General features: G+C 49.5%; 1 protein-coding gene across 1 annotated transcript in view; it reads left to right on the top strand.

Moving 5' to 3' along the window:
• Positions 1-25,419, top strand: part of Pnpla7 (patatin like phospholipase domain containing 7) — a 79,022-nt gene that overhangs the window by 5,794 nt on the left and 47,809 nt on the right. Inside the window, exons 6-13 of the mRNA XM_032903144.1 lie at positions 657-737; positions 11,384-11,512; positions 12,308-12,388; positions 13,292-13,415; positions 17,554-17,569; positions 17,832-17,953; positions 21,722-21,822; positions 22,005-22,145. Of these exons, the coding sequence (XP_032759035.1) occupies positions 657-737; positions 11,384-11,512; positions 12,308-12,388; positions 13,292-13,415; positions 17,554-17,569; positions 17,832-17,953; positions 21,722-21,822; positions 22,005-22,145 (795 nt within the window). The remainder of the gene's footprint in view (positions 1-656; positions 738-11,383; positions 11,513-12,307; positions 12,389-13,291; positions 13,416-17,553; positions 17,570-17,831; positions 17,954-21,721; positions 21,823-22,004; positions 22,146-25,419) is intronic.

The following is a 25,419-nucleotide window of genomic DNA, read 5'->3' as shown; positions in this document are numbered from 1 at the left end:
ACACACAAACACACAAGCAGAGTGTTGGTAGTCAAACGCCAACTTGACAACAAGCTAGAGTCACTCGGGAAGAGGGAGATTCAACTGAGCAAAAATTCTCCCACCAGATTGGCTGGTGGGCAATGCCTGAGAGGCACTTTCTTGATTGATGATTGATCGGAGAGGGCCCAGCTCACTGCTGCCAGTAGCCCTGGACAGGTAGTTTGAGATACTATTAAAAACACAAAACAAACAAAAGAACCGAAAAGGTTGAGCAAGCCATGAGGATCATTTATTCATTTATTTAAACATTTATCATCTTCTTTCAAGCTTATGGTATCTCTTTTAAAAAAATTACTTTGTATATTGGTGCATGTGTTACATGCATTCGAGGGTAGAGGTCCCCTGAACTGAGCAGGTAATTGTGAGCCCCCTGAAGTGGGTGCTGGGAGCCCAGCTTGGATCCTGCAGACGCTCAGCAGGTTCTGTGCTGTTGAGCATTTCTGCAGCCCTGTGTGTGGTATCTCTCAATCCTGCCGACTTGAGCAAGGATCCTGTGCTCTTGTCTGATGCCTGCTTTATAGCAGCTCAGAGATGAAATCTTGCCAACTGTCCCGGGTGCCGGCTGGGCCTCTCTGCTCTGTACTGACACCTGTTGTTCTGTTCTCTAAGCGCAGGATGGCACCGAGGTGGTGGTCAAAGAGGTCCTGCCAGGGGACAGTGTCCACAGTCTCCTCAGCATTTTGGATGTGATCACTGTGAGTACCCCCACTCTCTCCTTGCCATAAGTGTGCAGGCATCTCTGGCTAGCCCTCTGTGCTTCAGGTCTTGCTAGACCATGAGTCCTGTATCTACAAAGGTGAGAGGGGCTGTCTAGGATGAGAAGGGCCCTCTCATCCTAGTTAAGGAGGTGTCTGTGGGAACAACTTAGACATTGTGCTTAAAATAGAATGCATTTGGGGTTGGGGATTTGGCTCAGTGGTAGAGCGCTTGCCTGGGAAGTGCAAGGTCCTGGGTTGATTCCCCAGCCCCAGAAAAAAAAAAAAAAAAAACAAAATAGAATGCATTTAGTCAGGCTTTGGTGGTCCTTTCGATTTCTTCTTTGTCTATCTGTCTTTCTCTGGTTCTTGGACCTTATTGTGGATAGCCCAGGCTTGCCTCACACTCTTGTTCCTCCTGTCTCTGCCTCCTGAGTCCTGGGATTACAAGTATGTTACTGCCCCCAACATCCACATCCTCATCCTCTCCCTCCTCCTCCTCCTCTTCTTCTTGTTCTTGTTCTTCTTGTTCTTGTTCTTCTTGTTGTTCTTATTCTTCTCCTCCTCCTCCTCCTCCTTCTTCTAAGATTTATTTATTTTGTACTGTGTAGCTGTCTTCAGACACACCAGAAAAAGGCATCATCAGATCCCATTACAGATGGTTGTGAGCCACCATGTGGTTGCTGGGAATTGAACTCAGGTCCTCTGGAAGAGCAGTCGGTGCTCTTAACTGCTGAGCCATCTCTTTATTCTTTTGGTTTTTTTTTTCTTTTTCTATTTTTCAGAGCTGGGGACCGAACCCAGGGCCTTGCGTTTGCTAGGCAAGCACTCTACCACTGAGCTAAATCCCCAGCCCCATCTCCTTATTCTTTATGCCTTATTGTATCTGTTCACATACAGAAGTGAACAGAACAAGTCACCTCAGCCTGTATCTCTCTCATCTGCTGGGCCCGAAGGCTTAGGCCTCCACACCTGGCTAGTTACCTACCTACCTACCTTTCTTTCTTTCTTTCTTCCTTCCTTCCTTCCTTCCTTCCTTCCTTCCTTCCTTTCTTTCTTTCAAAGATTTATTTATTTATTTTATGTATGTGAGTACACTGTTGCTGTCTTCAGACACACCAGAAAAGGGCATCAGATCTTGTTACAGGTGCTTGTGAGCCCATGTGGTTGGTGGGATTTGAACTCAGGACTTTTGGAAGAGCAGTCAGTGCTTTAAACTGCTGAGCCATCTCTCCAGCCCCGTAGTTATATTTCTTGTTGCTAATGACAGAAAACCTGACAAAGGCAATTAAGGAAGGCAGGGCTCATTTCAGCTCACAGTTTAAAGGTATGGCCTATTGTGGAGGAGAAGGAATGATAGCAGAGTTGTGAGATCGAACCCCTGGCATAGCCCCACATTCAAGGTGGGGCTTCCCTCTTAGTTAAAACCTTTCTACACACCGTAGAGTGTGTTTCAATAGTGATGCCAAATCTATCCAAGTTCACAATGAAGGTTAACCCTCACACCTCTATTCTAGACCGTGCAGTGCAGAGAAGTTGAATCGAGCCTTATGTGGGGTATTCAGACATGTTGAACCCAGTAGCCCAAGCATGCATGAAGATATGCTGGGGTGTCTTGTGTGTCTACACTGCTGCCTATCAGATAGGCAAAGAATGCTTAGTCTTGTTTGGTGGCCTAGAGGCATAAATGGGACCTCTGTGTCTTACTGTGCCCCACTTGACCTGAGTTGGGGAGGTTGCTTGCCCAAGGGTTTTCCCCTTTTTAGACATCCATCTTTGAGTGTCTTTCAATTGTCTTTGAAAGACTGATGCTTGGCCTTGAAGAAGCTACTAACATGGGCTGATGGGGTTGACCAAGAGTTAGTGGTCATGTGTTCTTGGTGCTGGAGCTTGCTCTGAGGATGCTTCAGGTGTGTAGAAGGATGCTGGTCTATGTGGGGTAGGTAGACCAGGTAGCCACTTGGTATTTGCATCCTTCCTCCTAACCCTAACCCTAACCTTCAACTTTATTTTTAGATGTTTATTTTTAGCTAGTTTTTCTTTTAGCAAAAAATGTCATGTAAACTGTGGCACGGACCTTTCTTTGTTACTTGTTTTTGATCCTGGCCTCGTTGTGATTTTTAAACTGAATGTCATGTATTAAGCCTGCAATGACTATGGCAGGAAGTAGGTCATGGCTGTGGCCAGGGCCAGGGTTTCTCTTTAATTGACTATCCCACTGTGTACATATCAGGCTGGCCCACTTCCCTAAAGGAACAGTCCATCTTTCAAGACTGGACGAGGTAGGAAAGATAGAGGGATGGCACTGAAGAGAAGATGGCCACTGTAAGGCTATCACCTGGTCAGAGGTAGGAAAGATAGAGGGATGACACTGAAGAGAAGATGGCCACTGTAAGGCTATCACCTGGTCAGAGGTAGGAAGGATAGAGGGTGACACTGAAGAGAAGATGGCCACTGTAAGGCTATCACCTGGTCAGAGGTAGGAAAGATAGAGGGATGACACTGAAGAGAAGATGACCACTGTAAGGCTATCACCTGGTCAGAGGTAGGAAAGATAGAGGGATGACACTGAAGAGAAGATGACCACTGTAAGGCTATCACCTGGTCAGAGGTAGGAAAGATAGAGGGATGACACTGAAGAGAAGATGACCACTGTAAGGCTATCACCTGGTCAGAGGTAGGAAAGATAGAGGGATGACACTGAAGAGAAGATGGCCACTGTAAGGCTATCACCTGGTCAGAGGTAGGAAAGATAGAGGGATGACACTGAAGAGAAGATGACCACTATAAGGCTATCACCTGGTCAGAGGTAGGAAGGATAGAGGGATGACACTGAAGAGAAGATGACCACTATAAGGCTATCACCTGGTCAGAGGTAGGAAGGATAGAGGGGTGACACTGAAGAGAAGTTGGCCACTGTAAGGCTATCACCTGGTCAGAGGTAGGAACGATAGAGGGATGACACTGAAGAGAAGATGGCCACTGTAAGGCTATCACCTGGTCAGAGGTAGGAAAGATAGAGGGGTGACACTGAAGAGAAGATGGCCACTGTAAGGCTATCACCTGGTCAGAGGTAGGAAAGATAGAGGGGTGACACTGAAGAGAAGATGGCCACTGTAAGGCTATCACCTGGTCAGAGGTAGGAAAGATAGAGGGATGACACTGAAGAGAAGATGGCCACTGTAAGGCTATCACCTGGTCAGAGGTAGGAAGGATAGAGGGATGACACTGAAGAGAAGATGACCACTGTAAGGCTATCACCTGGTCAGAGGTAGGAAGGATAGAGGGGTGACACTGAAGAGAAGATGGCCACTGTAAGGCTATCACCTGGTCAGAGGTAGGAAAGATAGAGGGGTGACACTGAAGAGAAGATGACCACTGTAAGGCTATCACCTGGTCAGAGGTAGGAAGGATAGAGGGGTGACACTGAAGAGAAGATGGCCACTGTAAGGCTATCACCTGGTCAGAGGTAGGAAAGATAGAGGGATGACACTGAAGAGAAGATGACCACTGTAAGGCTATCACCTGGTCAGAGGTAGGAAGGATAGAGGGATGACACTGAAGAGAAGATGACCACTGTAAGGCTATCACCTGGTCAGAGGTAGGAAAGATAGAGGGGTGACACTGAAGAGAAGATGGCCACTGTAAGGCTATCACCTGGTCAGAGGTAGGAAGGATAGAGGGATGACACTGAAGAGAAGATGGCCACTGTAAGGCTATCACCTGGTCAGAGGTAGGAAAGATAGAGGGATGACACTGAAGAGAAGATGACCACTGTAAGGCTATCACCTGGTCAGAGGTAGGAAAGATAGAGGGATGACACTGAAGAGAAGATGGCCACTGTAAGGCTATCACCTGGTCAGAGGTAGGAAAGATAGAGGGATGACACTGAAGAGAAGATGACCACTGTAAGGCTATCACCTGGTCAGAGGTAGGAAGGATAGAGGGATGACACTGAAGAGAAGATGGCCACTGTAAGGCTATCACCTGGTCAGAGGTAGGAACGATAGAGGGATGACACTGAAGAGAAGATGACCACTGTAAGGCTATCACCTGGTCAGAGGTAGGAAGGATAGAGGGATGACACTGAAGAGAAGATGGCCACTGTAAGGCTATCACCTGGTCAGAAGTAGGAAAGATAGAGGGGTGACACTGAAGAGAAGATGGCCACTGTAAGGCTATCACCTGGTCAGAGGTAGGAAGGATAGAGGGATGACACTGAAGAGAAGATGACCACTGTAAGGCTATCACCTGGTCAGAGGTAGGAAGGATAGAGGGGTGACACTGAAGAGAAGATGGCCACTGTAAGGCTATCACCTGGTCAGAGGTAGGAAAGATAGAGGGATGACACTGAAAAGAAGATGACCACTGTAAGGCTATCACCTGGTCAGAGGTAGGAAGGATAGAGGGATGACACTGAAGAGAAGATGACCACTGTAAGGCTATCACCTGGTCAGAGGTAGGAAGGATAGAGGGATGACACTGAAGAGAAGATGGCCACTGTAAGGCTATCACCTGGTCAGAAGTAGGAAGGATAGAGGGGTGACACTGAAGAGAAGATGGCCACTGTAAGGCTATCACCTGGTCAGAGGTAGGAAAGATAGAGGGGTGACACTGAAGAGAAGATGGCCACTGTAAGGCTATCACCTGGTCAGAGGTAGGAAGGATAGAGGGGTGACACTGAAGGGAAGATGGCCACTGTAAGGCTATCACCTGGTCAGAGGTAGGAAAGATAGAGGGGTGACACTGAAGAGAAGATGGCCACTGTAAGGCTATCACCTGGTCAGAGGTAGGAAAGATAGAGGGGTGACACTGAAGAGAAGATGGCCACTGTAAGGCTATCACCTGGTCATCTTCAGCCTCACTGAATGTTTGTAGTTATTTCATTTTACAATTACAATTTTTTATTTATTTATTTATTTTGTTTTGTTTTTGTTTTTTGGGGGCAGTCTCCCTACTTAGCCCTGGCCATCCTGGAACTCACTGGCCTCCAACTCGCAGAGAACCCCTCTCACATGCCCATCATACTCTCACTGCTTCTCCCATCCCCTTGTTTCTAACCACAGGGCTTAAGCTAAGACTCCATGCATGTCTTTCACAGCTGAGATGCAGAGTGTCTGAGGGGAACTGGCTGCTTGTCAGGTTTTGTTCTCTTGCAGTTAACATTACAGAGGTTTGCCCTGGCTTGTGCTCCATGAAGAGCACTTTTCTCTGGGAAACTGTCCTCCCCCCATTCCCCTGCCTCTCCCATTCCCCCGCCTTCCCCATCCCGTCTCTCATGCTCCCTGGGATTTCCTGTACTCTGCTGGAGGGGCCTCTTGCTCCCTCCTCCTCCTCCTCCGTGTCCGTCCCCTTTCTCGTTTTGGTGAAGCAAACTCTCTGTTAGCTTCCTGAAGAAGCTGCAGGAGACACATATTTTTGAGATCCAACAAATATAGAACTAGTCCAGGCTGGAGAGATGGCTCAGCAGTTAAGAGCACTAACTGCTCTTCCAGAGGTCCAGAGTTCAAATCCCAGCAACTGCATGGTGGCTCACAACCATCTGTAATGGGAACTGATGCCCTCTTCTGGTGTGTCTGAAGACAGCTACAGTGTACTCATGTACACAAAATAAATAAAATAAATTTAAAAACAAATCAAATGAAACAAAAACAAAAAAATATAGAACTAGTCCAACTTATCTTTCTTTTAAACCTACTACTATATGTAATTTAGTATATGTAATTTCAATGTAATTTGTGTGTATGTGTATTTGTATGTATGTGTGTCAGACTTAGCCTGGTTTTCCATTGTCTTCCATCGAATTGCTTATTTTTCTTTTTAGTGTGTGCGCAATGTTTATGCCTGCAAGTATGTTTATGTGTGTGCCTGAGAGTATTTTTGTGTGCCACACATGTGCAGGATCCCATAAAGTTCAGAAGAGGGTTCCCATGGAACTGTTATAAGCAGTTGTTAGTGGCCATGTGAGTGACAGGATCCGAACCCAGGTCTTCAGCAAGAGCAGTAAGAGCGCCGAACCTTTTCTTTAGTCTCCTTTCATTGAGTTTGTAATTGTTTATTTCAACTTTATTTTTAGATGCTTATTTTTTGCATTTATGAGCATTTTTCTGCATGTATACACCTTGTATGCCTGGTCACTGTGGAGGCCAGGAGAGTCCTGAGTCTCATGGAACTCAGAGTACAGACAGGTCTGAGCCATCACGGGGATTGAACCCAGCAAGAGCAGCAAGTTCTCTTAAGCTCTTCATCATTTCTCTTGAACCTTCTTTTTAATGAAAGAAATTGATGTGTGCAATGTAGCGTATATGACCTTTTAATGTGGGTGTGTGTACATATCCTTTTTTTAAATTAAAATTACGGCATTGGCATGTGTGATGTTTGTCACAGCAAAGGGCAGATGCTAGGAGCCTTTTTCAATTCCTTTCTATCTTTAGTTCTGAGACAAGATTTCTCAGCCTAAGCTTACCAGTTACTTATTTCAGCTGGTTCCACTAGCTGACCAGTAAGCTTAGAGATCTGCCCATTTCTGCCCCTCACCTCCACCTCCATACCCTTTAAAAAAAAAAAAGATTTATTTAATGTATATAAGTACACTGTAGCTGTCTTCAGACACACCAGAAGAGGGCATCAGATCCCATTACAGATGGTTGTGAGCCACCATGTGGTTGCTGGGAATTGAACTCAGGACCTCTGGGAGAGCAGTCAGTGCTCTTAACCACTGAGCCATCTCTCCAGCCCCTCCACATTCTTTTTGTTAGAGTCAAGGTTGACCTGAAACTTGCCATATAACTCAGACTAGCTTCATACATGTCAATTCTCCTGCATCTGCCTCCCAAATATTAGAATTGTAGGTGTGTGGTGCCATACTTGGTTATAAGAGCTTACTCTGTTGTCCTCTGAATATGGATAACAGAGATGTCGCCAGCCTTCCTGAGTCCCCCGCACCTCTGTATACTTTTGCTCTGTCCTTGAGGTCAGGAGCTTCCCCGTCTCTTGCTGTCCATTTGTGTGAGACCGCAGATGGTGTTATAGGTGCGTTGTAGAACCACTCTCCAGACCTCGGGAGGACGTACTGTTATCTGTGTACACAATTCAAGTGAGTGCTAGAGAGCAGAGCTCAGCCTTCCCCCGAAAGGCTCATTGATAGATAGTTTAGCTGTATGATCTATCGACAGTACGTAATTAATGAGTGACACTGTGCTCAAAACACTCTTTTTTCTTCTCTTGCCCTTTTTTTTTTGTTGAGGCAGGGTTCCTGTGTGCAGCACTGACTCTCCTGGAGCTTGCTCTGTAGACCAGACTGGCCTTGAGCTCAGAGATCCACCTGCCCCATGGGCTGCCTCTAAAATATTGTTTTCAAACCCGGTGATGGGAGATTTGAGCCCAGGCTGCTTGTACTAGCTCTGTGGTTGAGATCAGATCAGTGGTGGCATGTCACAGGTTTGTGCTGGGTATTGACTTGGGGTGTCACAAGACACTCTGATTGCTAAAACTTGACTCAACTAGTAATTACATGGATTAATTATCAAAGAAAGAAGCCACTTAAAGACAGAGTACAGTAGGTATGATAGCACACCCTTTAATCTCAGCAGTCTAGAGGCAGATGGATCCTTGTGAGCTCGAGGCCGGCCTGGTCTACAGATGCCTGAGATGGGAAGCAGAGGCAGAAGAGGCTAGAAGCAGAGGCAAAGCAAGGTGCAGTGAAAGAGCTGCCCTGCACACTCACACTGCACCATTTGTGCTCTTGTGCTCACATGTGTGTGTTTGTCTATACACACTCACACATTGAAAAAAGACAAACTCATGGTTATGGTCCCAGTTGTCACCTGGGGAATCTGTGCAGGAAACAGGACAGTAAACTAAAAGATTCTTCCTTCAGGGGTTGAGAGCCCTAGACTACCGGTGTTTGTAGGCCCTTTGTATGTCTTTGTAGGCTCTTGTGGGTAGATAAGGATGAACCCAGTCCTCGCGTGCTAGGCAAGGGCTCTACTGTAGAGATAACATCTCCAGACTCTGTTTTGAGACAGTATTGCTCTGAATCCTCCTGCCTCTACTTCCACATACTGAGATGACTGTGTCCACCATACCTAACTGGATTTTTCTCCCAAGACAGAGTTTCTCATGCCCAGCTCTAGCTTTTGTCTTAACCCATGGGATCGTGACTATTTATATCTCTTAAGAGAGCAGAGACATCAGAAACAAAGACCCACCAATTCTGCCCATGAACCTCTTTAAATCTCAGGATAAGCCATAAGCAGCAGAACAAAGGAAATGAGAATTAGAATAATATTCAGACTTTAGCCTAGATCTCAGGCTAATTCCTGAGCAATATTTGGTAGTGGAGCAAAACATGAGACCTGAGGCTTTGGAGATTAGAACCCACAGCCCACAGATACATGCCATTGTGTGGACCCTACCCAGTTTGATATTCTACAATGTAACAGCTAAAAACCCAGCCTTCTAGAGAAGACCTACAAGGTGTAAGCACAACAGTAAGAGAAAGATTATAATGTTCTATGAATGTGGGGAAGCATCGTCAGACATCTTGTTAGCTCAGATAGGGTACCAATTATGGAATATATTCTACACAACCAGTGAGTTTATCTGGCTTATGTACGGGAGCCTGGAGCACCTTTCCTGACAAACTTAGTTACTTTTCTCACTGGTGTGATACAGTCCTTGGAAGGGAGGACGGCTGTATTTGGATTACATAATGGTAGAGAAAGCGTGATGACATGAAGGGGAGGTAGCTGGTCACATTGCATCCACAAAAGAGCGCAGAAGAAATGGGACCTATAAAATTTCAAGGCTCTGCCTCCTAAAATATCTTCAGCCTTTTTTGCTTCTTCTTGTTGTTGTCATTGTCGTTGTTGTCATTGTCGTCGTCGCTGTTGTTGTCTGGGAATTGCCACACAAACCACTCAAACACTGATCTCAGTCAAACAGGGATGGTTTATTGAATGCCATACCCCAAGACAGATCGATCGGGGCCACAGACCAGACTTGGGAGCTAGCTGTGACATTGAGTTAAGATTCTACAGAGGTTTTTAAGCCTAAAATCCACAAATAACTGTGCCAAGTTATCCCACCAATCAGGATTTAGGGATGGGGGTTTCCTTAGAAACATGCCTCTGTTGTACATTATCCTGTTTCCATTGGTTGGAGTATCCACCTGTGGCAGGGGACTTGCCTTGTTTAATATTCATGTCTTAACTTGCCAACCAGGTTGTCAGTTCCCATAGAGGTCTCGGGAATTAAACTTTGTTCAACTCCTACTCAAAGTGGAAGTCTTATTCCAAATGGCTTCTTATATTGGTACAGATGTCTTTCTCATTTTGGGGTTCATCCCAGGGGCAGCTTATAAAAGCAAAAACCAGAAAATCTTACCCATAGGTGCAGGAGGCGCTGCTTGACAGGTGCCTCAGGTCCAAGCTTATTGTAGCTAGTTGTACAAAGCAGCTCTAACAGACTTCTGTTGGCTTGGTTTCCAAGGACACCAAAGCACAGAACATAACAGAACCTGCAATTAACTAGAACGTGAGAAAGTTTCCTTATACCCTTAGCAACAGCATAAAACAGCAAGTTAGACAGGTAACAGGCAGGGTTTCTCTGTGTAGCCCTTGCCGTCCTGGAACTAGCTCTGTAGCTCTGTAACTCACAGAGATCCACCTGCCTCTGCCTCTTGAGTGCTGGGATTAAAGGCATGGACACCATACCCAGCCTCTTGAACCTTTCCTAATCTGCCATGAGGTATTTCGGTTATGCAGGAAGTTCTAAAGGTCTCCAAGCACTAGGGGCGGCTGCACTCTGTAATTCTGATAGTCGTAATATTGTAAGGACACAGGAGCAGGGACTCAACTCACTGCTGGTGGGAATTCAAAATGGCGGTCACTATGGAAGATAATTTGGTGTGGTTTTTGTTGGTGGTTTTGTTATCTGGTAGAAATTTGGCTCGGCTTTGTTTTGATTTTTACAGAGTTAAGAATGTAGATACCATGTGACCTAGGACACCCCTTCCCCCAATATTTAGCAAAAATAGGAACCTGGATGTGTGCATTACAGCATCCGTGCATGTGCTGTGTTCTGGAAGCAACGCCGTGGCTCCATGGGGACACCAGGACATGCATGGCGGCTCCAGCGAGTGTATGACAACTATTGTGTGACTATTTGATGGTGATGCTGTCTACTCTTGGTGACCTTTTCAGACAGCATATACATGGGTTGGGTCTTTTGTACCCTTTTGGCAAGGGTTTATAGCCAGGGTTGGATGTTGAAGAGCCAGGCCTTGTGAGTCTCAGGAGAGAGCATGAGAAGCATTACCCAGTAAACATGGAGGTCAGTGGGCCTGACCTACAACTCTTGTCAGCCAAACCTTCGCTACGTTTTGCTGTGACAGAGTTTGGCTTACATTAAAATTACCAGTGTTGAGGTTGGGGATTTAGCTCAGTGGTAAGGCCCTGGGTTCAGTCCCCAGCTCCAAAAAAAAAAGAAAAGAAAAGAAAATTACCAGTGTCCACAGCATGCCTGGTAAGGACACAGCTATATGAGTAGAAGCTAGACAGGACCTTAGAAACCTCTACGGTTGTAGAGATTCCCCGGGAGCTTTCTAGGTCCCTCATGAAGGGCTAACCAAGTCATTGTTACAGGGTCACACGGCACCGTACAAAACAGTTTCTGCCCGTGCAGCCGTTGCATCCACTGTCCTCTGGCTTCCTGCGGCAGCTTTTCAAGGAGTTTTTGAGAAATATCCTGAAACTCTGGTGAGGGTTGTGCAGGTGAGTTTCTTTGTAGCTGGCTTTTCTGCCTACCATTGCCATCTCAGGAGCTAGTGCTGATCCTGGCATGGAACCCATTGGGACTGAACACAGTCAGCATTGTAGGTGACCAGAGGATGCAGAACTGGCTTCGCTGGCAGGACTTACTGTTGTGCATGTGAATACTTGGGAGTGCTGCTTTAGAAAATTGTCAAAAAGCTAAAGGCACATGTCCTAAGGCCATGTTGGCCATCAGTGAGTTCCAGGTCTCAGGGAGAGACCCTGCCTTAAAACAAATGTAATGGCTGACTCCTAAGGAGCAATATCTGGGCCCTCCATGTGCATGTACACACATCTGTCTCTTGTTCTCACACACACCCACATGTGCACCCACACACGTGCATACTTGTACACACATGTGCATACATGCACTGCACATGTGCATACATGCACACACATGCATACATGCATAGTCACATGTGCACACATATGTGCATACATGCACACACATGTGTGTGCACACACACATGCACACACACTCACATTAATATGAATAACTGTGCAGATGCAAACCTCACATTCTCCCAAAAGAGATTTTTTTTAATTTGTAAGTATTTCATTTTAATTTTAGATTTATAGAAAAATTTCTATACTTGTGTCCCATTGTTCCTCATGTTAGCACCCTGCTCTACAAATGGTGGGTTGCTGGGCCCTGGAAAAGGTGAGCTGTGGCCTGTGCTGTGGGGCCCAGCAGGCATTTCAGGTGGCACTGCTGGTGCCCGGCCTAGACGTCTCACAGCCCAATGTCTCTTCCAGATCATCATGGTACGGTTGCAGCGGGTGACTTTCCTGGCTCTGCACAACTACCTGGGGCTGACTACCGAGCTCTTCAACCCTGTGAGTGCAGGCCTCGTGCATAGCCCACTGTCAGGATGGTAGATGTCTCACCATTCAGCACAGCCATCCTGCAAGTGGTCCTAGTTATGGAACTAGATGTTGAGAAGTGGTGGTGGGCTGGCTTCACATTCTCGCTTAAGTATTTGCACACTGGTGCACTGCATATGCTACTGACAGGACGTGGGGCGTGTAGACTTGCCAAACACTAGTGAGATTAGCCCGCTTTGTTGCCTGCCAGTAGTCCTGAAGTGCCTCTAAGGCCATAATTCTGGGTGAATCTGGTGCCCCCAGGTACTGAGACTGTGGGCTGGGTCATCAGTCCTTTCCCCATGTCCCTCTTGCCTTATCCTCTTGTCCTTGGCTCTGTTTGTGTGACTTAGAAGGATTTGGACGTTGCCAAGGTCTTGAATCTCCGATTTTGTACCTCCTGTTAAAATTGAAGCCAGTCATAGCCTGTGAAATGGGGCAAAACTGGTTCCCCTCTAGAAGGGCTTAGTAAGAAGGGAGCCAGTGGCTTCATTTACTGCTCTGTTCCTGTCCCTGAAGCCAGGGCAGAGGAAGTTACTGTGAAACACACAAGTAAAGCTGCAACAGAACTCCTCCCAGTTGGTAAGAAATGCTTGGTACCCATGAGTACCTATGACAGTCTCTAGTCATGCAAATTGCTGGTATCTTAGGGAATAGTCCTATGTTACACGATTCCCTACTAGTGAAGAGTTGAGGTTCTGACTGCATGAGGTTCCGGTGGCTGTATGAAGAGTTAGAGCCAAAAGGACACAACGAACCTTAGCCAGTTCGCCCATTGAGCTCAAGCATGCCAAGTGCCTGTCTTCTTCTGATAGCATGCTTCTAAGGAACCCAGGGGATTCCTCGAGCAGATCAAATGTTCTTCTCATCCATCAGGAGAGCCAAGCCATCCCTCTCTTGTCAGTAGCAAGTGTGGCAGGACGAGCCAAGAGACAGATGTCATATGGTCCAGAGGAGCAGCTTGAGAGGTCCCCAAGGCTGTCGGAGTTCAGCAGCTCAGGTACTGCTGCAGTTTAGGACCTCTCACTCCTCTGTCCAGGTCTCCCCCTGTCTCCAGGTCTCCCCCCTGTCTCCAGGTCTCCTCACTGTCTCCAGGTCTCCTCACTGTCTCCAGGTCTCCCCCCTGTCCCCAGGTCTCCCCCCTGTCCCCAGGTCTCCCCCCTGTCCCCAGGTCTCCCCCCTGTCCCCAGGTCTCCCCCCTGTCCCCAGGTCTCCTCACTGTCCCCAGGTCTCCCCCCTGTCCCCAGGTCTCCTCACTGTCCCCAGGTCTCCTCACTGTCTCCCAGGTCTCCTCACTGTCCCCAGGTCTCCTCACTGTCCCCCAGGTCTCCCTCCACTGTCCCCAGGTCTCCCCCTGTCCAGGTCTCCCCCTGTCCCCAGGTCTCCTCACTGTCCCCAGGTCTCCCCCCCTGTCCCCAAGTCTCCTCACTGTCCCCAGGTCCCCCCTGTCCCCAGGTCTCCTCCACTGTCCCCAGGTCTCCCCCTGTCCCCAGGTCTCCTCACTGTCCCCAGGTCTCCCCCCTGTCCCCAGGTCTCCTCACTGTCCCCAGGTCTCCTCACTGTCCCCAGGTCTCCCCCCTGTCCCCAGGTCTCCTCACTGTCCCCAGGTCCCCAGGTCTCCTCACTGTCCCCAGGTCTCCCCCCTGTCCCCAGGTCTCCTCACTGTCCCCTCCCCCACTGTCCCCAGGTCTCCCCCTCCAGGTCTCCTCACTGTCCCCAGGTCTCCTCACTGTCCCCAGGTCTCCCCCCTGTCCCCAGGTCTCCCCCCTGTCCCCAGGTCTCCCCCCTGCCCCCATCTCTCCCCCCTGTCCCCAGGTCTCCCCCCTGTCTCCAGGTCTCCCCCTGTCCCCAGGTCTCCCTCACTGTCCCCAGGTCTCCCCCTGTCCCCAGGTCTCCTCACTGTCCCCAGGTCTCCCCTGTCCCCAGGTCCCCCTGTCCCCAGGTCTCCCCCTGTCTCCAGGTCTCCCCTCACTGTCCCCAGGTCTCCTCACTGTCCCCAGGTCTCCCCACTGTCCCCAGGTCTCCCTCACTGTCCCCAGGTCTCCTCACTGTCCCCAGGTCTCCTGTCACTGTCCCCAGGTCTCCCCCCTGTCCCCAGGTCTCCCCCCTGTCCCCAGGTCTCCCCCCTGTCCCCAGGTCTCCCCCCTGTCCCCAGGTCTCCCCCCTGTCCCCAGGTCTCCCCCCTGTCCCCAGGTCTCCTCCCTGTCCCCAGGTCTCCTCCCTGTCCCCAGGTCTCCCCCCTGTCCCCAGGTCTCCCCCCTGTCCCCAGGTCTCCTCACTGTGTCTCCTCTCCAGGTCCCCAGGTCTCCTCACTGTCCCCAGGTCTCCTCACTGTCCCCAGGTCTCCTCACTGTCCCCAGGTCTCCCCAGGTCTCCTCACTGTCCCCAGGTCTCCCCCCTGTCCCCAGGTCTCCTCACTGTCCCCAGGTCTCCTCACTGTCCCCAGGTCTCCTCACTGTCCCCAGGTCTCCTCACTGTCCCCAGGTCTCCCCACTGTCCCCAGGTCTCCCCACTGTCCCCAGGTCTCCCCACTGTCCCCAGGTCTCCCCCCTGTCCCCAGGTCTCCCTCATTGTCTCCTGGTCTCCTCACTGTCTCCAGGTCTCCTCACTGTCAGGTCTCCTCACTGTCCCCAGGTCTCCCCCCTGTCCCCAGGTCTCCTCACTGTCTCCAGGTCTCCTCACTGTCCCCAGGTCTCCTCACTGTCCCCAGGTCTCCTCACTGTCCCCACTGTCTCCAGGTCTCCTCACTGTCCCCAGGTCTCCCCCCTGTCCCCAGGTCTCCCCACTGTCCCCAGGTCTCCTCACTGTCCCCAGGTCTCCTTTCCCCAGGTCTCCCCACTGTCTCCAGGTCTCCCTCACTCTCTCCAGGTCTCCTCACTGTCTCCAGGTCCCCCACTGTCCCCAGGTCTCCCCCCTGTCCCCAGGTCTCCCCCTGTCCCCAGGTCCCCCCTGTCCCCAGGTCTCCTCACTGTCTCCAGGTCTCCTCACTGTCTCCAGGTCTCCTCACTGTCTACAGGTCACCCCCCTGTCCCCAGGTCTCCCCCCTGTCCCCAGGTCTCCCCCCTGTCCCCAGGTCTCCTCACTGTCCCCAGGTCTCCTCACTGTCCCCAGGTCTCCTCACTGTCCCCAGGTCTCCCCACTGTCTCCAGGTCTCCCCCCTGTCTCCAGGTCTCCTCACTGTCCCCAGGTCTCCTCACTGTCCCCAGGTCTCCTCACTGTCCCCAGGTCTCCTCACTGTCCCAGGTCCCCACTGTCTCCAGGTCTCCCCCTGTCTCCAGGTCTCCCCCCTGTCTCCAGGTCTCCTCACTGTCCCCAGGTCTCCCCCCTGTCCCCAGGTCTCCCCCCTGTCCCCAGGTCTCCCCCCTGTCCCCAGGTCTCCCCCCTGTCCCCAGGTCTCCCCCCTGTCCCCAGGTCTCCCCCCTGTCTCCAGGTCCCCAGGTCTCCTCCCTGTCCCCAGGTCTCCCCCCTGTCCCCAGGTCTCCTCACTGTCCCCAGGTCTCCTCACTGTCCCCAGGTCTCCCCCCTGTCCCCAGGTCTCCTCACTGTCCCCAGGTCTCCTCACTGTCTCCAGGTCTCCCCACTGTGTCCCCAGGTCTCCTCACTGTCTCCAGGTCTCCCCACCTCCACTGTCCCCAGGTCTCCTCACTGTCCCCAGGTCTCCTCACTGTCCCCAGGTCTCCTCACTGTCCCCAGGTCTCCCCCCTGTCTCCAGGTCTCCTCACTGTCCCCAGGTCTCCTCACTGTCCCCAGGTCTCCTCACTGTCCCCAGGTCTCCCCCCTGTCCCCAGGTCTCCCCCCTGTCCCCAGGTCTCCTCACTGTCCCCAGGTCTCCCCACTGTCCCCAGGTCTCCTCACTGTCCCCAGGTCTCCTCACTGTCTCCAGGTCTCCTCACTGTCTCCAGGTCTCCTCACTGTCTCCAGGTCTCCTCACTGTCACTGTCTCCAGGTCTCCTCACTGTCTCCAGGTCTCCCCCCTGTCTCCAGGTCTCCTCACTGTCTCCAGGTCTCCTCACTGTCTCCAGGTCTCCTCACTGTCTCCTGGTCTCCTCACATGCCTCATGTCTCTTCACCTGTCCCTAGGTCTTATTACATGGTCCATGTCTTTTTGCCCTGAGGTTTCCTCACAGGTACCCAATAATCCCAGAGCTCCTCACACGGTTACAATTCTTATCTCTACCTTCAGTTCCCTTCACATATGCTCAGATTTCTTGGTCTACTATTTCCTTCTCTGTCCTCAGTTCTCTGAAGCTTCCCTCAGTTAATCTCCCATGCCCTGGGCCATGTTACTGGTGTCCACGAATCTCGCCTCTGTCTTTTGGTACTTCCCAGTGAGGGGCTTACTCGACAGGATGAGTTCTCAGCGTTGTCCTCTGATCCACATTGCTCCTGGTTCTCAAGAGTAAGAGGGATTGGGGATAAATTGCCCAGGCCTACTTGAGCAACATATATCGCCTATGCTAGATTACTTTGAAAGTAGATATACCTTCAGTGTCTTTTTTTTTTTTTTTTTTTTTTTTTTTTCGGAGCTGGGGGACGAACCCAGGGCCTTGCGTTTGTTTGGCAAGCGCCCTACCACTGAGCTAAATCCCCAACCCCCCTTCAGTGTCTTAATAGCCCATAATACTCTGTGAAGGATTCCAGGTAACTAAAAACGGTGTATGAAGTGAAGGGAAGCAGCCTATGGTCTGAGGTAGACTGGAACTGTCCCTTGGGTCCTGTATAAGACAAGACTTTGGGCCTTAGTGACCTTGAGATACATCCCTGGTTGATCTGGTTTTCCAAAGAAGTGTACTTTAAAATAGGTGTCATTTAAATCTATTTCCCAAGTAGCTTCTCTCTCTGAAATTTCAGTCACCTTAAGTGATGGAACTTTGAGTCTTGTCCTCTTGAAAACAATTGGTTGAGGGCAGCTCGCCGGTGTTCTCTTCACAGAGACTGGGGTGAGGCAGTCCAAAGGCCTCTTTGGAAGCAGACAGGACCACACGGTGTCCAGTGTGGTGGGCTAGGCCAGGGTTCTTTGAGGCTCAGGTGGAGCCTTCAAGCCCTGTTTGGCCACAGGTGTGCTAATGGTCATCGCTACAGGAGCCCATGGAAAAGGGGGCAGCCGGCAGGTCCCCTGCTTCCGGGCTTACCTTCAGAGCATGTGGGTAGTTGGCCCACAGAGAAAGATGGCCCAGAGGGAGGCAGGGCTGGAGGATCAGCCTGAGGCCACCCTTCTCCTGTTACTCCCCTGGCAGGCACTAACGTTGAGACTGCCTGAAGGCTCTGTTTGTGGGAAGTTATCTGCAGGCTCACAGCATACTTGGGAGGGCCTGGGTCATGTGCTTTTGCGTGGACCCTTCTCTGAGCCGTTGGTAGTAACTGGAACCTGACAGAGCTGCAGTAACTGCTTCCTGTCTCCCCCAGATCAGAGGAGCGTGGCAGTCTCTGGACCTCTGCTGAAGAGGAGCTGCTCTGTACCTCTGCCTCCCATCCATGGCGAGATAGATGAGCTCAGGCAGGCCCAAGGAAGTGGCTCTAACACTTCAGCCTTCCAAGGTAAAGGTCCCCTATTGCTGCAGCCGGCTCTAATATGTGGTTAGATGAGTTAAGCTGTTCCATCCCCCAGGGTCTTGTCCTGACCACAAAGGCGGACATCTTGAGCTCGGTACCATTTGTGATTGGATAAGAGCCTGTGGCCGAGGCACCCCTCTGCCTGGGCCTGAGCCATTGGAAGTCTTGCTGCTTTGTACATCCTGGTGAGCTCTACCAGCCCTGTCCATGACCCCTCCTCTGCTGAGCCCTGGGCCTGCCCACATCGATCAGTGGGTAACTGGCAGCCTGCTTCCTGTAAAGGGGGGTCAGATTTTCTCCTTTCCAACCTGCTTGATGGCCACTTGTGTTCTGCCTGGTTTCTGGTGCCTTTTTTGTTTTGCTTTGCTTTTTAATTTTTGAGGTCTTACTACATACTTACATGCCGGCCTGAAATTCACAATCTTCTTGCCCCAGTCTCCTTAACCTTAACTGTTGCAAATATTTTCTCCTGTCTCCATTTATCAGAGACTCAGCCAGGGCCCTTTCATGATCAGAACAATGTTTCTCTACTAAAAACAAGTCCTTTGCTGTGCTCAGTGACTCAGGCTTCTAATCCCAGCACTTGGGAAGCTGAGGCAGGAGAATTGCCTGGACCACAGAATAAGAATCTGTCTCAAAACCACCTGGATATGGTGGCATTCGTCTTTGGTCCCAAGACTCAGGAGACGGAGCCTGGGATCTCTGTGAATTCAAGGTCTACGTAATGAGTTCAGAGCCAGGGCTACATAGTGAGACCCTGCCTTGACAGAAAGGAAGGCAGGCAGAAAAGAAGGACGGAAGGTAGGAAGGCAGGAGGGAGAGAAGGAAGGAAGGAGGGAGGGAGGGAGTAAAGCACGAAAAGGAGGCAGGCAGGTGGGCAAACACTTGGCACTGTGCAGTCAGCTTTTTATGTTTTATTCTTGACTCAGTCTTGGCTCATACATGTATCCCAGCTGACTTTTGTTAGTTTCTATACTGAGGTCTTTATTCCTCTGTTACTCATTTTTACAATGTAAAGAAGTGAAATTTACCAGGCATGACTCTATATGATAGTCCACCCAACATTAATAGCGGAATGATCTGTCTCTTTAAAGAAGGGCCATCTGCATTAGGTATTACATTCTGAGTCCGTGGTTTTCACCCCTAAAGTATTAGCTTTTGGCTTTTTCATTTTGTTTGTTTTTGAGATGGAGGTGGGGCTGGCTAGCGGGTGCCAGAAATCTGCCTGTCTCTGTCTCCCAGCCCTGGGATTACACACATGTGCTGTCAGAGCTGTGGGCTTTAAGATGGCTGCCATAGCCCTGAACTCAGGTCCTAATATTTGCATAGCAAGTACTTTATCCACTTACGCACTTCCTAGGCTGCTTATTACAGCTGTGTCCCTTGGGTATAGGAAAGGTCACCACACATTATCTGTGTCTGTCTCTGTCTGCCTCTGTCTCTCCTCTTCCTCTTCCTCCTCCCTTTCACCACCCCTCCCCCTCTCTCAGCAGGTTCTTGTTGTGTAGCTGAGACTTGAACTCCTGACTATAACCTCCTAACTGCTCAGGTTACTGGTGTGGGTGGCCTGCTTGCCTGGCTTAGGTCATTTCATCAAACCTCAGCCCTGCCACCTGGGCATATGCTGTCACACTGCATGTGGCACATCTCAAGGGCTTCTCTCTGCACTCTTTGCCCTTTTCTCTGCTTCCGTCAGCACCCTGTGGCTGACTGCTCTGGACAGCATGTGCCTTCTGGTGCAGGTGTGAAACATCTGGCTATGGGCTCCCGAGCCTGGACACTTTGCAATGGCTTTCTTTCTAAGACTCAGCGTTGCCTTTGCTGACAGCTTCCTCATAGATTAATGCCAACCTCAGTGATTTCTCAGAGCTGCTTTCAAGATTAATTTTTATTTTACTTTTCAAAGTTATTTGTACATCTATGTGCGATGTTTGTGTTGGTGTTTGTGGAGGTCAGAGACGTAAGGTCTGCCTGGACCTTGGGCTACAGGAGCCTGTGAGCCAACCAGTGTGGATGCTTGAACGGAACACTACTTGCTCGTAATACTGAACCGTTTTCCCAGCTCCCAGAACTGCTTTCAGTCAGTGATTATAGTCCTTAAATTGTCCTTTCTGATTGGAAGACCATCTGGACACTCCATGGTCTCGGTCCTCAGGATCTGTGAGGCAGACTAGAGTCTAATGAGCAAGCCCCAAGGAGCTTCCTGTTTCCACCTCTCAACTAAAAGGATTTGTTTATTTGTTCTAAGATTTTCATGTTTGTTTATTTTATCTGTATGAGTGTTTTGCCTGCATGTTTAAATGTAATGCAAGTGTGCCTGGTACCTGCAAAGGTCAGAAGAGGGTGTTGGGTCGCCTGGAACTGGAATTTCAAATGCTTGTGAGACTCCATACGAGTGCTGGGAATTGAACCCCTTAAAGGCTGCAGGTGCTCTTTGACCTCTGAGCATCTCTCCAGCCCCTCTTATGTTAATTCTGTGTGTGTGATTGTTTTGACTCCATGTGAGTTGCATGTGTGTCTAGCGCTCACAGAGGCCAGTAGGTGGTGCTCTTCCCCAGAAACCGAGCTACCCATGGTTATAAGCCTCTCCCGCCTGATGCCTGAATTTTAATGTGCGCTGTGGACTAACTCAGCGGCTCAGCTTGTACAGCAAGTACTCTGTTGGCCAAGCGATCGCCCTAGTGCTAAGGTCTTTCTTTCTTTCTTTTTTCTTTTTTTTCAGAGCTGGGGACCGAACCCAGGGCCTTGCGCTTGCTAGGCAAGCGCTCTACCACTGAGCTAAATCCCCAACCCCTCTTTTTTCTTTTTTTAAAGATTTGTTTACTTATTATATATAAGTGCACTGTAGCTGTCTTCAGACACACCAGAAGAGGGCATCAGATCCCATTCCAGATGGTTGGGAGCCACCATGTGGTTGCTGGGAACTGAACTCAGGACCTCTGGAAGAGCAGTCAGGGAGTGCTTTTAACCACTGAGCCATCTCTCCAGCCCATGTTTCTTTTTAAATTAAAACAATTTTTAAAAAAATTATACACGCAAATAACATACACACTAAAATAAATAAATAAACAAACTAAAACATTTTTAAAAGGCAATGCTACTCCATTTGTTTGGTTCTTTGCGTGTAACTGCTTTTCTCTCTGCTATTTGGACTTCCTCTGATGAAATAAGAGCTCCTTCACTAGAGTTTTACCACCTCGAGCCAGACAGGCCTGGACTCCCAGCCTGGAAACCATGAGCTAAACAGACATCTTTGCTTTTTGTTTTTTTTGGTTTTTTTTTGGTTTTCTTAGTTTTTGCCTTGCCTTGCCTTGCCTTGCCTTGCCTTGCCTTGCCTTGCCTTGCCTTGCCTTGCCTTGCCTTGCCTTGTCTTGTCTTGTCCTGTCCTGTCCTGTTTTGTTTTGTTTTGAGAAAGGGTTTCTCTGTATAGCCTAGCTGTCCTGGAACTAGATTTGTAGACCAGGGTAGCCATGAACTCAAGAGATCCGCCTGCCTCTGCCTCCTGAGTGCTGGGATTGAAGTTTGCACCCCACACGTAGCTGCGTCTTTGCTTTTTATAGTAGCACCTTCAGATGTTCAAATCAAACAGTCTGATGGTGGTGTACAAAGACGCGAGCAGTGCAGCCTTGATGTCTAGAGATCTGAGTCTTGTCTACTCATCTGTACTGTTAGATGCTCGCCCGCCTGCCCTTTCTGTGCCTGTGCTTATGGGCCAGCAGCTGAGCAGTGAACCGAGTCTTCTTTTGTTTGTAGAAAGCCAGGAAGGGGCCACCTCAGACCTGGGGATGGCATACAACCGTGCCAGGATTTTGCCATACTCAGAGGAGCAACTTGGGAGCTCTTTGGCCAGCAAGGTATATCCATCCATGCCCTCCTCATTGTCCCTGGGGCCCTGCCTGCTGCCCTATTTACTAGTGCTGTGGGCGTGGCCACACCCACACCGAGCATCAGCCGTGATGGAGATGCTCGCATTCTTTCCTCAGTGCCGCCTTTCCTCGTCCCGCTTTTGATGACTTGTATCTGTGTTCTTTTCAAGTCCAAGAAAAGCGTTGTTGCAGAGACGTCTGCCGTCTTCCACTACTCGGAGAAGCCCAGGGATGAGCCTGGGCCTAGCGGGAGGACAGATGTTATCTTCAGGGCCGCCACAAAGGACCTCCTTACCCTGATGAAGCTGGATGTGAGTGTGGGGCTCAGAAACGGGGTGGCGGCGACTCCTGATCCTCGTGGAACCTGCTTCTTTCTGTCCTCCCCCACCCCACCCCCACCCCCGTTTTGGGTAGCACATCCCTCTAATGCTTCCTGGGGTATCTGTGACCTGCACAGTGGCCCTCTTCTTTCTCCAGGCCTGCCAGGAGTGGGGGTCCACATCTATAGGTGTAGCCTTGGCCCGAACCAGCGCATCTGTGGGCTTTTACAATCACCTAGGCACATCCAACTATATCCTCATATTACATGTTATTTTTCCCTTGTCTGTCTGTCTGTCTCTGTCTCTGTCTTTGTCTCTGTCTCTCTCTCCCTCTCCCTCTGTGTGTGTGTGTGTGTAGTCAGACTGGGTCCTGTCTCATCTTCCTGAGTGCTATAGTGAATAGGTTGTACAAAATACATGTGCCACCATGCCTGGCCCTTGTATTTTTTAATGCGTGAAAATAATACATGTGTCTTAGTCAGTGTTCTATTATTATTAAGATATGCCATGACTATGGAAATACTTATAAAAACACTTAATTGGGGCTGGCTTACATTCAGAGGTTCAGTCCATTATCATCATGGTGGGAAGCCTGGCAGTGTGCAGGCAGACATGGTGCTGGAGAAGGAGCTGAGAGTTCTACATCTGGATGGGCAGGCAGTAGGAAGACAGAGACACAGGGTGGGCCTGGCTTGAACATTTGAAACCCCAAAGCCTACCTGCCTTCCCCATCCCCTGTGACACACTTCTGCAACAAAGATACACCTCCTAATCCTTCTCAAGTAGCACCACTCCCTGATGACCAAGCTTTCAAATCTGTGAGCCCATGGGGGCCATTCTTATTCAGATCACTGCAGTGTGTGGAGTCTAGGAGAACAGCTTTGGGTGCGGGTGCGGTCCTCAGGAACACGCCCACCTCCTTTGAGGCAGGATCTCTCATTGACCTGAAGCCTGCTGGTTACACTGACCTGCAAGACTCCCTGGTCGCTGTCTCACTGACACTGGGATGCTAAGTCTACACCGCCGTGCGTCAGCCGTTTAAGGAGCAAAGTCAGGTCCTTGTGCTTCTAAGGCAAGTGCTTTATTGACATAGCCATATTCCTAGCCCATCTCGTGCTTTTAAACAATATGAAAACCTTGTGCACAGGCTAGGAAAGCGCCTGCATTCACCTTTCTGAGGATCCACAAAGCCAGCTGTTTTAGTTTCTTTCATAAAGATAAAACACCATGGCCAAGGCAAGTTATAGAAGGAAGAGTTTATTTGAGGCTTATAATTCCAGAGGGCTGGAAGCCCATCACCATCATGGTGGGAAGGAAAGCAGCTGCCAGGCAGGCACAGTGCTGGAGCCTCTGAGACCCACATCCTGACCCTCAAACAGGAAGCAAATAGGCACGAGGGTCTGAGTCTTTGAAACCTCAAAGCCTGCCCCTGGCGACAACCAGTCCAACAAGGCTACATCCTGCCCCTTCCCAGACAGCTCCTCAGTGGGGCCAAGTACTCAAATGTGAGCCTAAGACAGGTGCTCCGGCTTTCTGAGGAACGGGAGCCTGTCCAGGCAGCCAGCTTCTCTACAGCCTGGTTAAGTGTTAGAAGCTACGTTTTATGCTTTCTATATGTTCAGGTAATATTTAATTTGTTCTTGGATTTCTGACAGGATCGAAGACTAATTATATATAATCAAACTTAGGTTGTTTAATATTGAGGAAGATGATACTGATTTAAAAGAATGGTTTTCAGATGATAATATAATTCAGGTATAGAACTGTAAGCTCTTTAAAGATAAACGTTAGAGTAATATACATATTAGTTGTATATCATACTTTATAATTTATATAATTGTTATGATTGTGCTCAATTTATGTCTGAGAGAAAAGAGCCTTTTTTATTGGATGAAAAGGGTGAGATGTTGGAGATTGAATTTATGTTTACATGAGAATTCACACATCTGCTACGGGATCCCTGGCAACAGTTGGTTTGACTGGTCAGTAAAGAGCCAGCGGCCAATGGCTGGGCACGGGGCACAGAGGCGGGACTTTGGGGATTCCCAGAGAGGAAATGCAGGACAGGGAGAAGGAGAATAGCCAAGGCAGAAGGAAGGAAGCAGATATTAACATGACAACTATGGAACACAGAAACCCAACCATGTAAGAATCTGGGAAAAGGCCCCAGGCGCCACCCCCCCTCCATTTGGGTCTGGGGTATCAGAGATAAAGTATAGATTTTAGAAAGAAATAACTCAAGAATATTGGAGGGGAGTATGTTAGCCATGTGGAGGTGAGGAGTGGCCCACCCACCAAGCTAGTGTGTGTGTGTGTGTGTGTGCGTGCGTGTGTGTGTGTGTGTGGTTTGGTTTCTTTGAGCCAAATTTCTCTGTGTAACCGTGGCTGTCTTGGAACTCTGTAGACCGGGCTGGTCTCAAACTCAGAGATTCCCCTAGCCCCGCCTCCGGAGTGTTGGTGTGGGTACTACTGCTGGAGTCATTCTCATTCAGACCACCATACCAGCACATGGGCGGGATGCAGACTGTAAGCAGCCCTCAAGCCCACTGTGTATGTTCCAGGTCAGCCTGCTCCCCAAATAGGTCCATCTGTACCAGGCTGTACCTCTAGGTGCCCTGGTTGATTTCACCTGACCCTAGGCTAAGTAATTCATGCCACGTATGTTCTTTAGAGTGATTTCCGTATGTTCAGCATGATGATTGACTCACATGGTGGTCTGAGGTTGGAATTTGATCTCCATCATCACTGTCCACTGTCCATTCTGTGAGTACATTGGCCTTAGTCCTTCAGTCACCCGCATTGCTGGTGGGCACACAGACTGCCAGCAGTCATAGTGACCCAGTTGTTTCCAGTACACTGTGTGTACCTTGTTCACCCTTGATGAGGGCCTGGGCATGGATGCTGGGCCATGGAATGTCTCTAGGTTACTCTCAGAAACTGGGGCACACTCAAGGTTTAGTCAGTACAGCTCTTTTATGGCTCTCTGTCTCTCTGTCTCTCTGTCTCTCTGTCTCTCTGTCTCTCTCTCTCTCTCTCTCTCTCTCTCTCTCTCTCTGTGTGTGTGTGTGTGTGTGTGCTGCCTTTTTCCTTTTCTTTTTCTTTGTCACTCTTAGTTTGGGGCAGGGGCAATAATGACCACACATACCAGGGAGCACTACCTCTGAGCGGCACTCCAGGGCACTGAGAGCTTTTAAAGAGATTCAGAGGGGTTGGGGACTTAGCTCAGTGGTAGAGCACTTGCCTAGCAAGCGCAAGGACCTGGGTT

The sequence above is a fragment of the Rattus rattus genome, chromosome 5, assembly GCF_011064425.1.
Source record: "Rattus rattus isolate New Zealand chromosome 5, Rrattus_CSIRO_v1, whole genome shotgun sequence".
Lineage (NCBI taxonomy): Eukaryota > Metazoa > Chordata > Mammalia > Rodentia > Muridae > Rattus > Rattus rattus.
This window is presented reverse-complemented; position numbering and strand designations above follow the sequence as displayed.